Source organism: Oreochromis aureus, linkage group 12 (genome assembly GCF_013358895.1).
Source record: "Oreochromis aureus strain Israel breed Guangdong linkage group 12, ZZ_aureus, whole genome shotgun sequence".
NCBI classification, from domain to species: domain Eukaryota; kingdom Metazoa; phylum Chordata; class Actinopteri; order Cichliformes; family Cichlidae; genus Oreochromis; species Oreochromis aureus.
The window spans coordinates 17,826,155-17,843,052 of NC_052953.1; the positions used below are offsets into that span (position 1 = coordinate 17,826,155).

A 16,898-nucleotide genomic window follows, 5' to 3' on the forward strand; every position below is an offset into this window, starting at 1 on the left:
ACTTCTAACTTCTCCTGCTGTTGTCAATAAAAGCTCTAAACCCAACACTGATGTAAAGCCATCTATTTCCCCAGAAATTAAATCATGTAAACTGATCAGCAGGAGGTTAAATGGACAAAAACATGTGTAAAAGGACAAAAATATCAAATGTAGTCAGAATAAAGATCAAGCTGATGCTTAAAGGAAAGTTTGGACTAACAAATGGTATAGACAATTACTTTCTCCTAATGCTAATGTTGATTTTGGTTAACTTTGACTGAAACTGATTGTTTTAATACAATTAAAGTGCATTTCATTTATGCACTAGGCCCATCTGACACATATACTTGATACCAAATACAAAAACATGATGTGTAACCTGTTGGAAGAATGAAGTGGGTAAGTCACTCACCGATTGGTCTGTATGAGGCTGAGACAGGACCTCAGCACTTGGTGTCTGCAACAAAAGACAATATAACGTCAGAAACATTCTCTAGTATAAATCCCGACTAGATGATCAACTACAGATCATATTTGTAGCAGTGAACATTATTCACAGAAGGATCTGACTTCCTTATACCAGATTCTATAGAAACTTAACACTGTACAGTTCTGCTACACACAATATGAGGACAGTGTAACACACACTAGAGTTGTTGGTCCAACCACATGAAGAAGGCAACTGAAACACACTCATGTCCTTCACAGCTTAAAACAATATGAGGACATGACGACTGAACACATGTAGAGTTCATGTTCCTGACTTCTAACTTCTCCTGCTGTTGTCAATAAAAGCTCTAAACCCAACACTGATGTAAAGCCATCTATTTCCCCAGAAATTAAATCATGTAAACTGATCAGCGGGAGGTTAAATGGACAAAAACATGTGTAAAAGGACAAAAATATCAAATGTAGTCAGAATAAAGATCAAGCTGATGCTTAAAGGAAAGTTTGGACTAACAAATGGTATAGACAATTACTTTCTCCTAATGCTAATGTTGATTTTGGTTAACTTTGACTGAAACTGATTGTTTTAATACAATTAAAGTGCATTTCATTTATGCACTAGGCCCATCTGACACATATACTTGATACCAAATACAAAAACATGATGTGTAACCTGTTGGAAGAATGAAGTGGGTATGTCACTCACCGATTGGTCTGTATGAGGCTGAGACAGGACCTCAGCACTTGGTGTCTGCAACAAAAGACAACAATATAACGTCAGAAACATTCTCTAGTATAAATCCCGACTAGATGATCAACTACAGATCATATTTGTAGCAGTGAACATTATTACAGAAGGATCCGACTTCCTTATACCAGATTCTAAAGAAACTTAACACTGTACAGTTCTGCTACCAACAATATGAGGACAGTGTAACACACACTAGAGTTGTTGGTCCAACCACATGAGGAAGGCAACTGAAACACACTCATGTCCTTCACAGCTTAAAACAATATGAGGACAGTGTAACACACACTACAATCACTGGTCCTACCATATGAGGACTTCTTCTTAAACACACTCATGTCCTTCACAGCTTAAAACAATATGAGGACATGACGACTGAACACATGTAGAGTTCATGTTCCTGACTTCTAACTTCTTCTGCTGTTGTCAATAAAAGCTCCAAACCCAACACTGATTTAAAGGCATCTATTTCCCCAGAAATTAAATCATGTAAACTGATCAGCGGGAGGTTAAATGGACAAAAACATGTGTAAAAGGACAAAAATATCAAATGTAGTCAGAATAAAGATCACGCTGATGCTTTACGGAAAAGTTTGGACTAACAAATGGTATAGACAATTACTTTCTCCTAATGCTAATGTTGATTTTGGTTAACTTTGACTGAAACTGATTGTTTTAATACAATTAAAGTGCATTTCATTTATGCACTAGGCCCATCTGACACATATACTTGATACCAAATACAAAAATATGATGTGTAACCTGTTGGAAGAATGAAGTGGGTAAGTATGAGGCTGAGACAGGACCTCAGCACTTGGTGTCTGCAACAAAAGACAACAATATAACGTCAGAAACATTCTCTAGTATAAATCCCGACTAGATAATTAACTACAGATCATATTTGTATCAGTGAACATTATTACAGAAGGATCCGACTTCCTTATACCAGATTCTAAAGAAACTTAACACTGTACAGTTCTGCTACCCACAATATGAGGACAGTGTAACACACACTAGAGTTGTTGATCCAACCACATGAGGAAGGCAACTGAAACACACTCATGTCCTTCACAGCTTAAAACAATATGAGGACAGTGTAACACACACACTACAATCACTGGTCCTACCATATGAGGACTTCTACTTTCCTGTTGGAGGTTGAGACAGGATGGAAGGAGAGCAGGGAAGTAGCTGGCACAAATGATTCTATTGACACAACAGGTCAGTGAGATTAATGAACTGAACACAACAGACTCTTTCAAAATAAAACAGGAAAAATGGCATGAAAATACAAACGTTGTAATATACAACCCTAACATAAACTCCTTAAAACAATGTTAATAACGTTAAGCCAAACTCAACTAACCCGCCACTAAACATAAGAAACTCAAAAACCTTAGAATAACGTCAGAAACGCTGGGCCAGAGACCCAGACCCTATTGGTTTGTGCTAAATACGAAAACATTATTATTAACATTTAAATCCCCCAAACATATCTTGTGTTGAAAAAAAAAAATGTGTGTTGCAGTTAGCTACACTTAAAAAGAGCTTAGACTGACTGTCTGTGCAGTTGAAGATGCAGAGCACGTGCAAGGCCACAGGTCCCTTTAACTCCAGTGGGAATTTAAAAACAGTTAAATTAAACTTCTAATATCTATTGTTGAAGATAAATCTTAAGTAATTTTTAGCATTTATCATCATTCATCACACAGTTTGTTCAAATCGATTGTGTATTGTTTTAGTTCCGTTTAACTAGCGTTAATTAGCTTGTTAAACATACAACTTTACCTTGCTAAATGTGCGTCGAGTCATGGATATCAAAGGTAAATACATACGTCAAGACAAATCTCTGCTGAGTGCTGAAGGTCCCGGATGTGCAGTTCACTCAGAGCTCCGGCGAGTTTGTATCTTGCCGTGACCAGCAGCTCTTTGGTTGAGGCTTTCGAACAATCAGATGCAGCGTTACTCACTTGTTGTCCAATCACAGACGTCGTTCTATGCTCCACTGACGAAATGCCGCATCCTCTCACCAGCCACGGGCTCTCCTCGTCCATTTAACAACAAAAACACAGCAACACTCGCTGTATTTGAGGTAGGAACACTTGAGAAGTGTCACAGTGTTTTGCAAACTGCTGTTACAGTTAATTTCGTTCCGTTAATTTGTTTGGTTCCTATTCTTAAGTAACACTTAAATACACATGTGGTTAGCTTGCTGGTCTAGTTTAAGTTAGCATGGGCATGCTGTTCACTGATGGAGTAATGCCAAAATTGGCCTGATATTGTCAGTGTGTTATCATAAACATGTCCTAATTTGTCATGAAAAGAAGAGCAGTACCCTAGACCCTCAAGTGAAAATACAGATAATAGATAAGCAATTTAAGAAAATAAGTATAATGTGTATAATAAATGATTTTACTGTCACTTTCCTGGGTTTGTTGACCCAGCATTTTAAGTTTTAGTTTGTTTGGATGTCGATGTTTATTTATAAGTTCTTTAGGTTAGCTAAGTTCATTTGTTTATTAGATTACCCTTGTGATGTCTGTTTTATTGTGAAAGTCCTTGTCCTATATGCAGTGAGTCTAGTTTTGTTTCCCTTGTCTTGTTAGGTCTGATTTGTCCCAGCTGTTCCTCATCCCTCATTGTCTCTCTGTGTACTTACAAGGGCTTGCAAAAGTATTCGTCCCCTTTTTCCACATTTTGTCACATTACTGCCACAAACATGAATCAATTTTAATGGAATCCAATTTCAGCAAAAGGTGGTTCTACAAAGTATTGACTCAGGGGCTGAATAATTACGCACACCCCCTTTTCAGTTATTTATTTGTAAAAATGTTTGGAATCATGTATGATTTTCATTCCACTTCTCACGTGTAGACCACTTTGTATTGGTCTTTCATGTGCGAGTCCAATAAAATTGATTCATGTTTGTGGCAGTAATGTGACAAAATGTGGAAAAGTTCAAGGGGCGAATACTTTTGCAAGCCACTGTAAGTCCTGTCCTCATTTGTTCAGTGTCAGGTCATCTGTTGTCTTTGGTGCCACGTTTCCATGTTCCAGGTATGTTTGTATCCATGTCAGGTTTCATGGTTTGTCCCCAGGTTAGGTTATTGTTTAGCTTCACTTCTGCCTTTTGTTTTGTAATCTTTTAATTCAATTAAATTCAATTTTATTTATATAGCACCAAATCACAACAACAATCGCCTCAAGGCGCTTTATATTGTACAGTAGATCGCACAATAATAGATACAGAGGAAAAACCCAACAATCATACGACCACCTATGAGCAAGAACTTTGGCGACAGTGCGAAGGAAAAACTCCCTTTAACAGGAAGAAACCTCCAGCAGAACCAGGCTCAGGGAGGGCGGGGCCATCTGCTGTGATTGGTTGGGGTGAGAGAAGGAAGACAGGATAAAGACATGCTGTGGATTAATAACAAGTATGATTCAGTGCAGAGAGGTCTATTAACACATAGTGAGTGAGAAAGGTGACTGGAAAGGAAAAACTCAGTGCATCATGGGAATCCCGGCAGCCTCACGCTCACTGCAGCACAACTAAGGGAGGATTCAGGGTCACCTGATCCTGCCCTAACTATATGCTTTAGCAAAAAGAAAGTTTGAAGCCTAATCTTAAAAGTAGAGATAGTGTCTGTCTCCCGAATCCAAACTGGAAGCTGGTTCTGCCTATTTTACCAGCCTTAATAAACAGCTTGCTTTCTGTTAATATTAAAATTTTCTTTCACGTTCCTTTGTGTCTGCATTTTGGGTCCATTCCTCAAATTCATACATGTGTCTAACTGTTTTCCCCACTGCGACGACACACCGTCGGGGTCAAACTCTGGTAATTGGTGATTCTGTTCTCAGACATGTGAAGCTAGAGACACCGGCAACCATAGTTAATTGTCTTCCAGGGGCCAGAGCAGGCGACATTGAAGGAAATTTAAAACTGCTGGCTAAGTGTAGTGAAGTAGATTCTGGGGTAGGATTTTACATGATGTCCACAAACGCACCACTAACATCCACACCTTCCCAGTTGACAATTAGCAGGCTTATAAGAAACAGCTGCGCTTCACTACCAGAAGGAGTCATTTGGTAGTCTTGTCCATCCAAGGTGGCTGCGAGCATTAGGCAGTTAAGCGCTGCAGATCTCTCCAGGAAAGTTACTCAGTTTAGTATTGCCCTTTAGAGAGTGGTAAGTGGGACTCTTGTGTTCATCATAACGTGGCATAGTAGGGTGGACTTTGACAACTGTTTCCCTCTTTTGTTGCAGGCTTGCACTATACTACTGCTGTCTTGTCATATGCTGTTTTGTTTGTTACGCAATGCTTTTATAACAAACAGTAATTTGGGGTGTATTTGTTTTATGTAGATCTTTTACTAATCTGTTTAATGTTTTATGCTTTCTTTTATTGCTTTAGTGGAGGTGTGGCTGCTTGTTGAGGGGCTAGGCACGTGAGGTGGAATCCTCCCGATGCATGCGAGTGTACACACCGGGCATAGGTAGATTGCACCGTTTAGTGTGAGTGAGGTCTGCAGTGAAATCACATGGGTGAGTAATTGGTGGCACCCTTGGGCACTCCTCCTGTAGGTTGCCTCCTCAAGTGGCCGGTCTCCACCATTTTGTTTAGTTGCTCTTTTATCATGTTGTGATTGTTTTAGGGTAGCATCGTGGTAGGGAGTCTGGTCGTTTTAATTAACTATTTTGCCGTCTCAACCCTGCTACCTTAGGTGCCTCTTTGATTTTATAATTCTATGTTTTTAGTAGTTCTTCTTAATAAACCTTGATTTGTAAAATTCACCTGCCTCACCTTTGCCGTTAATAACAAGTCTGTGGGCTTTGGTTGCCAGTGTAACACTTACATTGGCTAGAGATATCTTTCCTGGGGTGTAACTCCTCCCCCAGGTGGCGTTGTCAACATCTTAGTTACCGTCCCCCGTTATTCCTCATTCGCGCCACCACATAAGGGTAAACGTAAATTCAGTAAAATCATAATTCACATCGGCAGTAATGACACCCAGTTACGCCAATCGGAGGTCACTGAAATCAATATCGAATCAGTGTGTAACTTTGCCAAAACAATGTTGACTCTGTAGTTTTCTCTGGTCCCTCCCCAATCAGACCAGGAGTGACCTGTTTAGCTGCATTTCTCCTTAAATTGCTGTCTGTGTTGTCCCAGAAATGATGTCGGCTTCATAGATAATTGGCAAAGCTTCTGGAGGAAACCTGGTCTTGTTAGGAGAGACGGCATCCATCCCACTTTGGATGGAGCAGCTCTCATTTCTAGAAATATGGACAAATTTATTAAAGCCCCAAAATATGACTATCCAGAGTTGGGACCAAGAAGCAGAGTTGCAGTCTTACACGCCTCTCTGCAGCTTCTCTCCTCCTGCTACCCCCCAAAACCCATCTCCACTGAGACCGTGTCAGCTCCCAAACAGACAAAAACAAACTAAAACCAGCAAAAACAATTTAAACATAAAAAAAATCAAAAGAAAGAACAATACAGTATCCACATCTGAACCAAAGAGTAAAACATTGTGGATTATTAAATATTAGGGCGCTCCTCCAAGTCTGTTAGTACATGACTTAATAATTGATCAACAAATCGATTTACTCTGCCTTACAGAAACCTGGTTGCAGTCGGATGATTATGTTAGTTAAAATGAATCAACACCCCGAGTAATTCTAACTACCAGAAATCGCAAAAGCACAGGCGGAGGGGGCGGTGTGGCAGCAATTTTTCACACCAGCCTATTAATTAACGAAAGACCAAGACAGACTTTTAATTCATTTGAAAGCCTGATGCTTAGCCTCGTCCACCCCAGCTGTAAAACTCAGAAACCAGTCTTACTTGTTATCATCTATCGTCCACCTGGGCCTTACAGAGTTTCTGTCTGATTTCTCAGACTTTTATCTGATTTAGTGCTCAGCTCAGATAAAATAATTATTGTGGGTGATTTTAACATCCATGTAGATGCTAAAATGACAGCCTCAACATGGCATTTAATCTGTTATTAGACTCAATTGGCTTCTCTCAAAATGTAAAAGAACCCACCCACCACTTTTATCACACTCTAGATCTTGTTTTAACATATGAAATAGAAACTGAACATTTAACAGTGTTTCCTGAAAACCCTCTGCCGTCTGATCATTTCCTGATAACATGTACATTTACAGTAATTGATTACACAGCAGTAAAGGCCCTGGTGTGGTGCCTATGGGTCTAGCTAGGCCCTGGTGCGGTGCAGATGGCCTCAGAAAACAGCACAGGCCCTGGTTGAGGCTCAGTTGGTTTATGCTAGCAGCACAGGCCCTGGTGTGGTGCAGACAACTTCTGGTAGTAGCAGAGGAGAAAAACCAAAACAAAAAAAAACAACCCAAAATTCAAAGCAGACATTCAACAAGGAGACATGCTGCTGCCCTCTTGGAATTCAGAGTCGAGACTGAGCCTGATGATCATACTGAATCACATGACAGCGGCAGGAATCTCTAAGTTCAACTGCAGATTGCAGATGCAATTATATTAATGCAGATTAATATAAACTCTTCAAGGGTAAAATCTGCACACACATCATTCTGCTTAGTGAAGGTCAGACAATTTGTGCATTGATTTTGAGAAGTAAGACTCATTAAATAACAGTAATATAATTACACAAATGTTGAAACTTTATATTTTGAGACATTTTGTCAACAACAAAAAAACCCCAAGATGTGCAGGCACTAATAACTGAATCTAAAGACCTTCATTTTTGTCAAGATTTGCCTGATTTAACTGTTGTTACCCTTGCTTAAGCCCCAAGAAGGGTATAACCTGGGTCAAATGTGTTATTGTGTCTGACACACCTACAAAATGAGGACTCGCAGAGTGACGTCACTATAACCTGGGTCAAATGTGTTATTGTGTCTGACACACCTACAAAATGAGGACTCACAGAGTGACGTCACTGAAAGTGTGTTAAAAGTGTGTTTTGTTCCAAAACTGGCCAGTAGGCGGCGAAACTGAAAGTGAGCAAAAACGCTAAACACACTTAAACACACTTTTTCATAAAATTGTGATATTTCAGGACATTCGAGATTTTTGGTTTGGGAGCATGTTGGGGCCTCTAGAACACTTTAGAAGGCTCGGAAAATGAGGACCTCAAAATGTCCTCATTTTTCCGAGCGTCCTCATTTTGTGAGTGTGTTATCATAAAATTGTCCTCAGATGTCACGAAAACAAGTACACACACACACACACACACACACACACACACACACACACACACACACACACACACACACACATGCACACTTGTTTCCATGTCTTAGTGAGGACATCTAATTGACATAATGCTTTCCCTAGCTTCCCTGGCATTTTGTCCCCATAAGTGACTGTTGGTCCCAACAAGCATGGTGGCATGTCAGTTTTCTGTCCTCACAAAGATGTCACACACACACATAAACACAATAATACAAAGCCATAACCACATTATGTGATATTTTTTTGCAGTTCTCTTGACTTCATGTAATTTAGAGCATGCCAAAACTCTTGAACCCAAACACATTATTTTCTGCTATCTCTTATCTGCCAGTGCACAAGAGCGCAATAACACCTTTCTTAAAGCTCTGTTTTTGTCCATACTCCTGCTACTTAAGACTCTTTCACCTGCTCACTGCTTTGTTGCACACATTGAGGAATTTTACATTTCTCTCTCTCTCTCTCTGTGTGTGTGTGTGTGTGTGTGTGTGTGTAAAATGCTAAAAATCTACTGTAAGCTCTGGACTTTTTTGGGATCTGGACAAACATTTTTCCTTTGTTGCCACCAGAGGGAAGCACTGACTCAGAAAATGCTGTCCAGTAAGCGCACAGTAATATTCCTGCTACTGTTTAACTCTTCTGCTTCAACTCAGTCTGACCTTGCTTCCCTCCAACACAAGGGCACAACAATGTATTTATATGATGTAAACCTCTCATTTGTTCCTTTGCTCCACTCTTAGTTTTTTGTCTTTTTCTGTTTCCTTTGGTCGTTTGCCTTTCCTGCTTCAACCAGGGCAGAACAATGTATCTTGTGAGAAGGCAGCATCTCAGTACTTTAGTTAATGTCCTGCTCAGCTGTTATGTTAGTTTCACTGCAAAATGCTTCAGGAAGAAAACCTATAGTGTCGGTGAGCTGGACCTGCCATAGAACAAAAGGTAGACATAACAGACTGTAAGCAAAACTTTGAGCGAATGCTCTTACATTTTATTATGCTTGCAACTTTGCAACAATAGCATGTAAATAAATACATATATAAAGCTGTACATCTGTATGGAAGATGTTTTTTGGATGGGTTGCATTTTATTAGTTATTGCATTGCTCATCATAACACCATTTCACCAGTTTAACAAATAGTTTCATTATTTTCAACTCACAGCATAAACAAGGCCTCAGATTCACGGACCATGTGGTTCAATAGCTGCTGTCAACAGTGAACAAGCCATGTTTATTCAAAGCATGCCCGCGCCAAAGGACATGGTCCATATGTCTCTGCAGCGACAGTTCATACCAACTATGACATTCTGTGGTCACTATGAAATAGCTTGGCAGCATCTCACAGAGATCAGTCATTGGTTGGTGGACACAACTGCACACAGTAAAACCGTGAAGCACGAACAGTGCATGTGCATTTGCGCGAGGGAGCTTGAGTGGGTGTCTACGATGGATGGACATCTCTGTCACTGCGTGAGTGTGAATAGAAGCGCATGGTTGAAACAGTGCGTGAAAACCAAATTTGATCCAAAGAATATAACAGCGCTAAATTATAGACCATCTGTTGCGTGGTGGAGAGAGCTCCTGGACAGCAGTCAGCTATGTAAATGGACCATTTGTTCAGTATTTAAATTAAACCAACACATTTACGGGATGCATAATACAAACTCCTGTTGGCACTACAGTACACAAGGGGTTACCTTACATATGTAAACATTAAAATCTTCTCTATTTTTCTTCATTATCTCTTAATAGCATCAAATAAGAAATGCCATTATTAGGTAGAAAATAAACTTCAGATAAGACAACCACAGGAGCAACAGCGGTGATAAAGATTAGGACCACTGACAAGGCATAAATAAATGTATATACGTCAATGTATATAAAGAGTACAATACAAAATAGATCAGATGATAGAATGAAAAGCCCGAGCCTCTTTAATTATCCCTGACAAGTGACAAGGTTCATATGTGGCCAAGTATGTCCAGATGGTCACCAATCTAAGTGGCTACTGCCGAATCAGAAACAAACAGCAGAGCTCTCCATAAAACTAATCACAGTCTTACAAAATACAATAAAGTTACATGTAATTGGACTGATTGGTAGAGAATATTAATGAGCTTCAATGTAACTGGTTCTAATGAATGAAACGCTGGGGAGCATCTTATTTCCTGCTCTATTTGTCACCTGTTGTTAGCAAATTACTGTAGCTAATATGAATGAATGTTGTTAGCTTGCTGGCCAAGATAATTTAAATAGATGGCACTGTGGTCTTTAATCGTAGTTTATTAGCCTAATAGCATGATGAGGAAAAGGTCTTTCCTGAAATTTTTTTTTTCTTGCTTGCTTGATAAGCTGATGCCTGCTGATGCTTTTTGTTTCTGTTGCTATGCAGAGAGAAAGACTGTGAATATTGTTATCATGGCAACACAGGAAAATATGCTTTTTAACTGTACTGCTACCTACTGTAGAAGGAACTACTACAAAAACTGTTCTCGGGACTTTGGTAGTTTAAAAAAAATCTATTTCTGAAAAACAGACAGTGCACAAATGTGCACAAGATGCTCGAAGGAACTTTACACATGTCCTAAATTTCTCTTTTATTAATAAGGTGTTGGCAACTACCTATATGAGGTATGGTATAATTATTCAGTTTATCAGCAAATGATATGTTCCAAGATAGGAGTGGTTTGAGAACTCATTGCTATTGTGGCTGCTGTGACCCGATCACAAAGATGCTTTCTAGTGTACTTGTTCCCCTGCTTTAGTAAAAATGGCAGTACAAATCCAGCTAGTTGGCACTGTCAGCACTTTGTCTGCAATGGATAGTTTCAGGATACTTTCAGTTTTGTCTCTGCCTAAAGATATAAGAAGTTAGTGTGAATAGCCGTGGCTCCTGCTGTCAGACATATGATATACAAAATGGTAAGCTGATAATGAGAATGAAGAAAGATTGTATGTAGCCCTGCAGTCTCTTTCTTACAGAGAATACTTAGATTAGGACTGTGCTGGCTGCAGGCTGATTGGCTGGAATCAATGCTAACACAACAGTCCACTGGATGTATTTATCACAATCCTGATCATTGCATTGGAGACTGTGTGTGTAAATTTTGCCAGTATGTATATATATGTATATATGAATCAGTAACTAAGTAAGGCAAAAGTGACAACGTGCTTTACAATACAAAGTAACAACAATAAAAATGCTACAAATGGATACATCTAAATAAAAGTAATCCTCTACAGGTGTGTGTTAAGCTTCATCCTAACAGTATCAGTTAGGAGCGAGTACCACAAGTTGGGAGCCAGACCTCAAAAGCACTGCACATGCCACAAGCAAGCATTCATCAGTTGATTTCAGACACGCAGTGTTTACATGTGAATTTTCACTAATACAGGGAGCCATCTGACCATGAAGCGCTCTAAAAGTGATCACCAAACGCTTAAGCAAAACCCTAAATTTTATAGGGAGCCAATGTAAATAGGAGAGAATTGGTGTCACGTAGGATGTTTTAGAAGATCTGGTGAGAAGCCTCACAGTTGCCTGTATGATTATTCCCATTTCAGGTTGAGACACAATATATTTAAGATATATTTAAGAAACAAATTTAATACTCACATTTCCATAGTGAACATTTTTACAGTTTTACAACAGCAAATGAAGCATGTTAGTTGTAAACGTAACAGGTCGATTGTCATTTTTGACAGCCATTTCACTTCTGTTTCAGTTATACCATTTTTAAGCTGTAATTATTACTTTTATTTGTTGTATTTTTTTCTCACGGAGTGTCACTGAAGAGGAGGCCCTTCTGGAATACAGCTACTGTATTCCAGAGTTAAAAATTGTTAAGCACTCATTTAGAAAGTTTGAATAGTGCTATGGTAAATCCCCAATCTGTATAAATAATGTAATGCTTTGAATGGCTCTAAATAAGCTACACAAACCTAATACACAAACCTTTCACTAGTTTCTGTCTCTTTGATTCTCACTGCACTTTCCTCTCTTTCATTCTCTAGTTCTTGTTCATACAAAACATACAGGCACAACTTATCGTAACTATGACTGCAGTTGCCATAACATGTGTCTCCCATGAGTCCTCTAACAGCCAGGCACAAGGGGAAGACAGCAGTGATCCAACTGTTGGCATCAACTGCAACTATGCATTATGGTTGTAATATGTCTGGGGAGAGATTGTTGGCCCACCCAGGTTACTCAGTTGGTGCTCAAGAGTATGCGCATACTTAAACACACACACACACACACACACACACACACACACACACTTGATGTTATAGAGAGGTTATTCATTTTGCAGAGGAAAGTTTGAGGCCTTGGGGTTACATTTAATTAAAGGACGGAGATATTTTGTGCTTTTCCACCATGATAATTGGACAAACTTTGGCAAATCTCTGGTACATGCAAACTGGCAAAAATATTTCATAGCTGGCCAAAATCAGGTAAAAAACATTAAAGGTTTTTCAAAGTTGATTTCCTCTCTTGTTTTTATAGTTTATTTGTCATCTGTGTGATTAAAATGACATACGATTTGAACGAATGCTTCAAAGAGTTTACAGACAACTAGAGACAACTATTTAAAAAAGAAAAGAATATTTCCTTGATGGAAATTACCTCAAGGGTGAAGACAGAAGAAGGTGTTGCCTACAGGTTTGTCTTACATCAAAACATTTTAACTCCTGAGAGATTAACTGAAGTTATTACCCTCAGAAAACAGGAGCCTTACATTTTTACTTTTGAAACCTTTGAATACTCAAATCAGTGTCAGATATATTTAGATTCCTTTAAAGATAAAATACGTCACCCTGTGCTACAGTCATCTTCATCAGATATGGAAGAAGAACCATATGAAATCATATAATATGCTCAGGTCAATTTATCCATCTTGTGTGATGAGCTGTAAAGTATCTCAAATCCTGTGACCCATAATTTCATCACATGAATTAGTGGTTGGGCTTCATTCGACGCAATAACCATTAAATCTTAGTACAGAATCTCGTAAAGTTACTTATCCTTTGACCTGCATTTAAAATGTAGTTGTATTTCTTGGGAGACCATGAGAATCGACCGATGCATCCATAGTAATGCAGTTTTAGTTGGCTTAGATTGTTTTTCTATGACTGCAAAGAAGTGTCCAGACCCATTAAGAAACCACTATTGGCCCATTATAGAAGAAAAGCAACAGTGGTAACATGCATCTTTGTGTACATTTGCTACAATAATATAGAAATTAATCAGTGAATATAGTGTCATTTATGTTTTCACATTCTGCACTATATGATTAGAACGTCTTTAATACATGTAGTCTGGCATCAATCCACAGTTGATGTGAAATGAGCTCCTTTTTAAAATACATTATCTTATTGTATTTTTTACTCAGCTGTAGTCTGTTAAGTCCCTTCAATCACTGAAATTCTTCATCTGGCATCACCTTTGAATAGGTGTGCTGTAATATTACTGCTGTTCTGTCCTACTTGTCTCCTATCTGTCATCATTCCTGCAGCCTGGACTGTGTTCTCCTATGAATGTGGCACATGGGTAACTTTTAGTGTGTACTGGATTCACAAGGAGCACGTGTACAGTGAAGGTGCATACTGTACTGTTTTGGCTATAGTTGCATTCTGTGTTTTGGTTGGTACCATACCAGCTCTCCATCTGTCAGCAGGTAGGTAGTCTGGAGTGTATCTGAGTGTATTTTGAGAAGAACCTAAGAAAATTGGTGTTTTTTTCCCTGTTTTCCTTCTTGCCTCCTTAGTGGGATATGATTAAAATGAGTTATGAAAGGTATTTTGCAAAGGATAATAAAATAATAACTAAGATATATACTATACTGCACATATGTAAACAGAATCTGCTACCATTACTGCCGTATGAGCCATCACCCGGAGTGATGAGTGAGATGGATGAAAATAGAAACCAGTAGAAGGCCTGTTGAGCTGGATCTACACCAAAATTTAATGAGTTCATCCTTTGCCCAAGCTCTACTTCTAGCATAAATTTCATGACATTCAGCTTTTTATTTTTTGGGTGAGCTCACTGAAAAACAGACATCTACAGTAGCTGGTAATTTTGGTAATGTGTTTTCTGAACATCTGATATGTAGGGACTAGAGCCTGATCAAGGATTTCTAAGACTGTTAACGATACCGATATTTCTCATTTTAATTAAAAAATCACATATATGAATTTTAATCTTTCATATTTGCAAAAGCTAAACAAACAATTTGTGGATAACTCATTTCCACTCTGCCAGACTCTGCTTGGGTCAACTGGTTGTTTAGTTTGTGGCATTCCAAACATGTTGCCAACAGAGAAGTTAGAGAGTGCTGTCTTGTGGACAAATTTTGCAAGGGTGTTTCTCCTGTCACCTCTTTACTATCAGCTGTTATGAACGGCTGAAATATTGTTTGAGCTCTATCAGGGACAGTGGATTCTAGCATTAAGTCATGCATTTGATTACAAATCCCATTAAGCAATTTTAATGTTGTGTTTCTGTTGTGTTGTCCTGCACAGTGAGGAATATGTGGAACCCGAACTCAACAGCCATGAGTCTGCAGTTGTTAAGACTATGATCAAAGGACCTGCGACAACCTATGGTAAACACTGTGTGTGTACTTGCCTGTATTCATGTGATAGCAGCTAATCCACTCAATCACATTCACAGTCACAATTTCCTAAAATCAGTTTGACATCCTTTAAAAAGAATACAATGTATGCACTCGGGCTAAGACACAGCAGGCTCTTGTTTACTTACTTAAACTATTAACACATACAGTATATACATGATATTGTGTGCGTAAATCTTGCTAAATTTTGCTCATCTTGCCAAGGCTGCAGGAAATCACTGCCAAATTCAAACAAGGATATATTTGTGTGAATGTGTGTGAGTTGTTTCTGTCTAGAGGAATTTTGTAATATTTTCTCACTGAATTAACTAGCTAAGTGTAATGAGACTAAGGAGCGTAAGCTGTTTTCTTAGCATAAGTCACGGTGAATGCATGCATATCCAGAATGTAGACTTCCCTCAACAGACTTCTAAAAATAAATATTGCATTTATGAATTAAGCTAAATCTTCTTTTAAGTGTGCATTTTGATTGATTCATATATCACCCCCACAGTTAAAAAAGGTGTTATTTATCCTCACAAAAAAAATGTTAGGTTCCCAATTCTGGCATAGTGTGAAACTGATTTACGACTGTTGGATAAAATGTTGTTACAGCCAGTTAGCAAGGGTAAAGAGACTTATTTTCCATGGTTAAAGCATGACATATGTTGTGAAATAGGTCATTGCAGGCTTTCTTTTCCTTTTCTGCTGTTATTGCTCTGTGGAACGCCATTAAGAAGGAGAGAAGGCTCGTGCTGCATGTGGTGCCTTGCTTAGTCACATGTGTAGCATTTCTACACTGTCAGAAAGATAATATTTATTGAAGAGACCTGCCGGGAGTGATGAAAAGTTTTAAAAGCGAGGCACTGAGCTGCAGCATAATGCCCATATCCAATCAGCACTCCATTAATACATTCTGAAAGTGAATGTCTGTTTTATATATTATTGGTTATTATCTACATCCACATAGCTTTTTCATATGCTAATCTATTTATTTGTAAACAAACCTTATCAAATCTCCTTTAACACAAAACAGTCTTCAGGCTGCAGCTTCTAATCCGACACAAGTCCTCTCCTCCGCTTCTCAATCTGATGTAACTGCCCCCCAAAAATTGTAAATGCAGTCATTTTCCCAACAACCCAGGATCATGAAAATATACTGCTGGCCATATAGCATTCCCAGCAGCACTCCCAGCAGCATTTGGCCACTGGCCCATTTTGACTTTTGAGCTGCAGTGAAAGAAACCAGGCCTTGTAAAACAATGCTGTCACTGTTAAAATCTGAAAACACATGATGCAGTGGCCTGCATCCTCTGCTTACCTGCCCACCCTCCCCTAAACTGTTTGACCCCTTTTGATCGCTCAGTATTCTACTGAGGAAGCTTTCATATCTAACTTTTAGCTTTGTCGGTTAACACATTTAACTTAAGCCCATTGTTTGTTTGTTTCTATGAACTTACACATACGCCATTATTAAAATTTAATGACAACTTTAAACATGGCATGCAATGGTAAAGCTGATCTCCATATGTAGTCTTTCTTTCACCAGCACACAAAAACACTACCCTTTCCATAGTGTGGAGATCAAAGAATGGGCTATGTGTTTAGTCAGGTGTCTGGGTTTTGTGTGGAGGGTATGTCCTGGTGGTCTTTATGTGTCTGTGTGTGTTTGGTCATATGCATGAATACACATGCAACATAGGAATGTGTTCCAAGCTGAAAAATTCAGTGTGCAGCTGAAGATTGATGTGGTAAATCCCTGGCTATGACAACAGCAGACAGCCAGCTGCATGCATGACCATGACACCTGCTGGGTGTATAGTCATAGAGGGTAAAGGTCAAATGGCTTGTAAATGTGGCAAGAAAACATAGGTACA

At 38.9% G+C, this 16,898-nt stretch overlaps 1 protein-coding gene across 6 annotated transcripts in view; it reads left to right on the forward strand.

Moving 5' to 3' along the window:
• pdlim5a (PDZ and LIM domain 5a) overlaps positions 1–16,898 on the forward strand; it is an 82,588-nt gene that overhangs the window by 57,836 nt on the left and 7,854 nt on the right. For all 6 annotated transcript variants that reach the window (XM_039620901.1, XM_039620902.1, XM_039620903.1 and 3 more), the window contains one exon: positions 14,930–15,012. In XM_039620901.1, the coding sequence (XP_039476835.1) occupies positions 14,930–15,012 (83 nt within the window). The remainder of the gene's footprint in view (positions 1–14,929; positions 15,013–16,898) is intronic.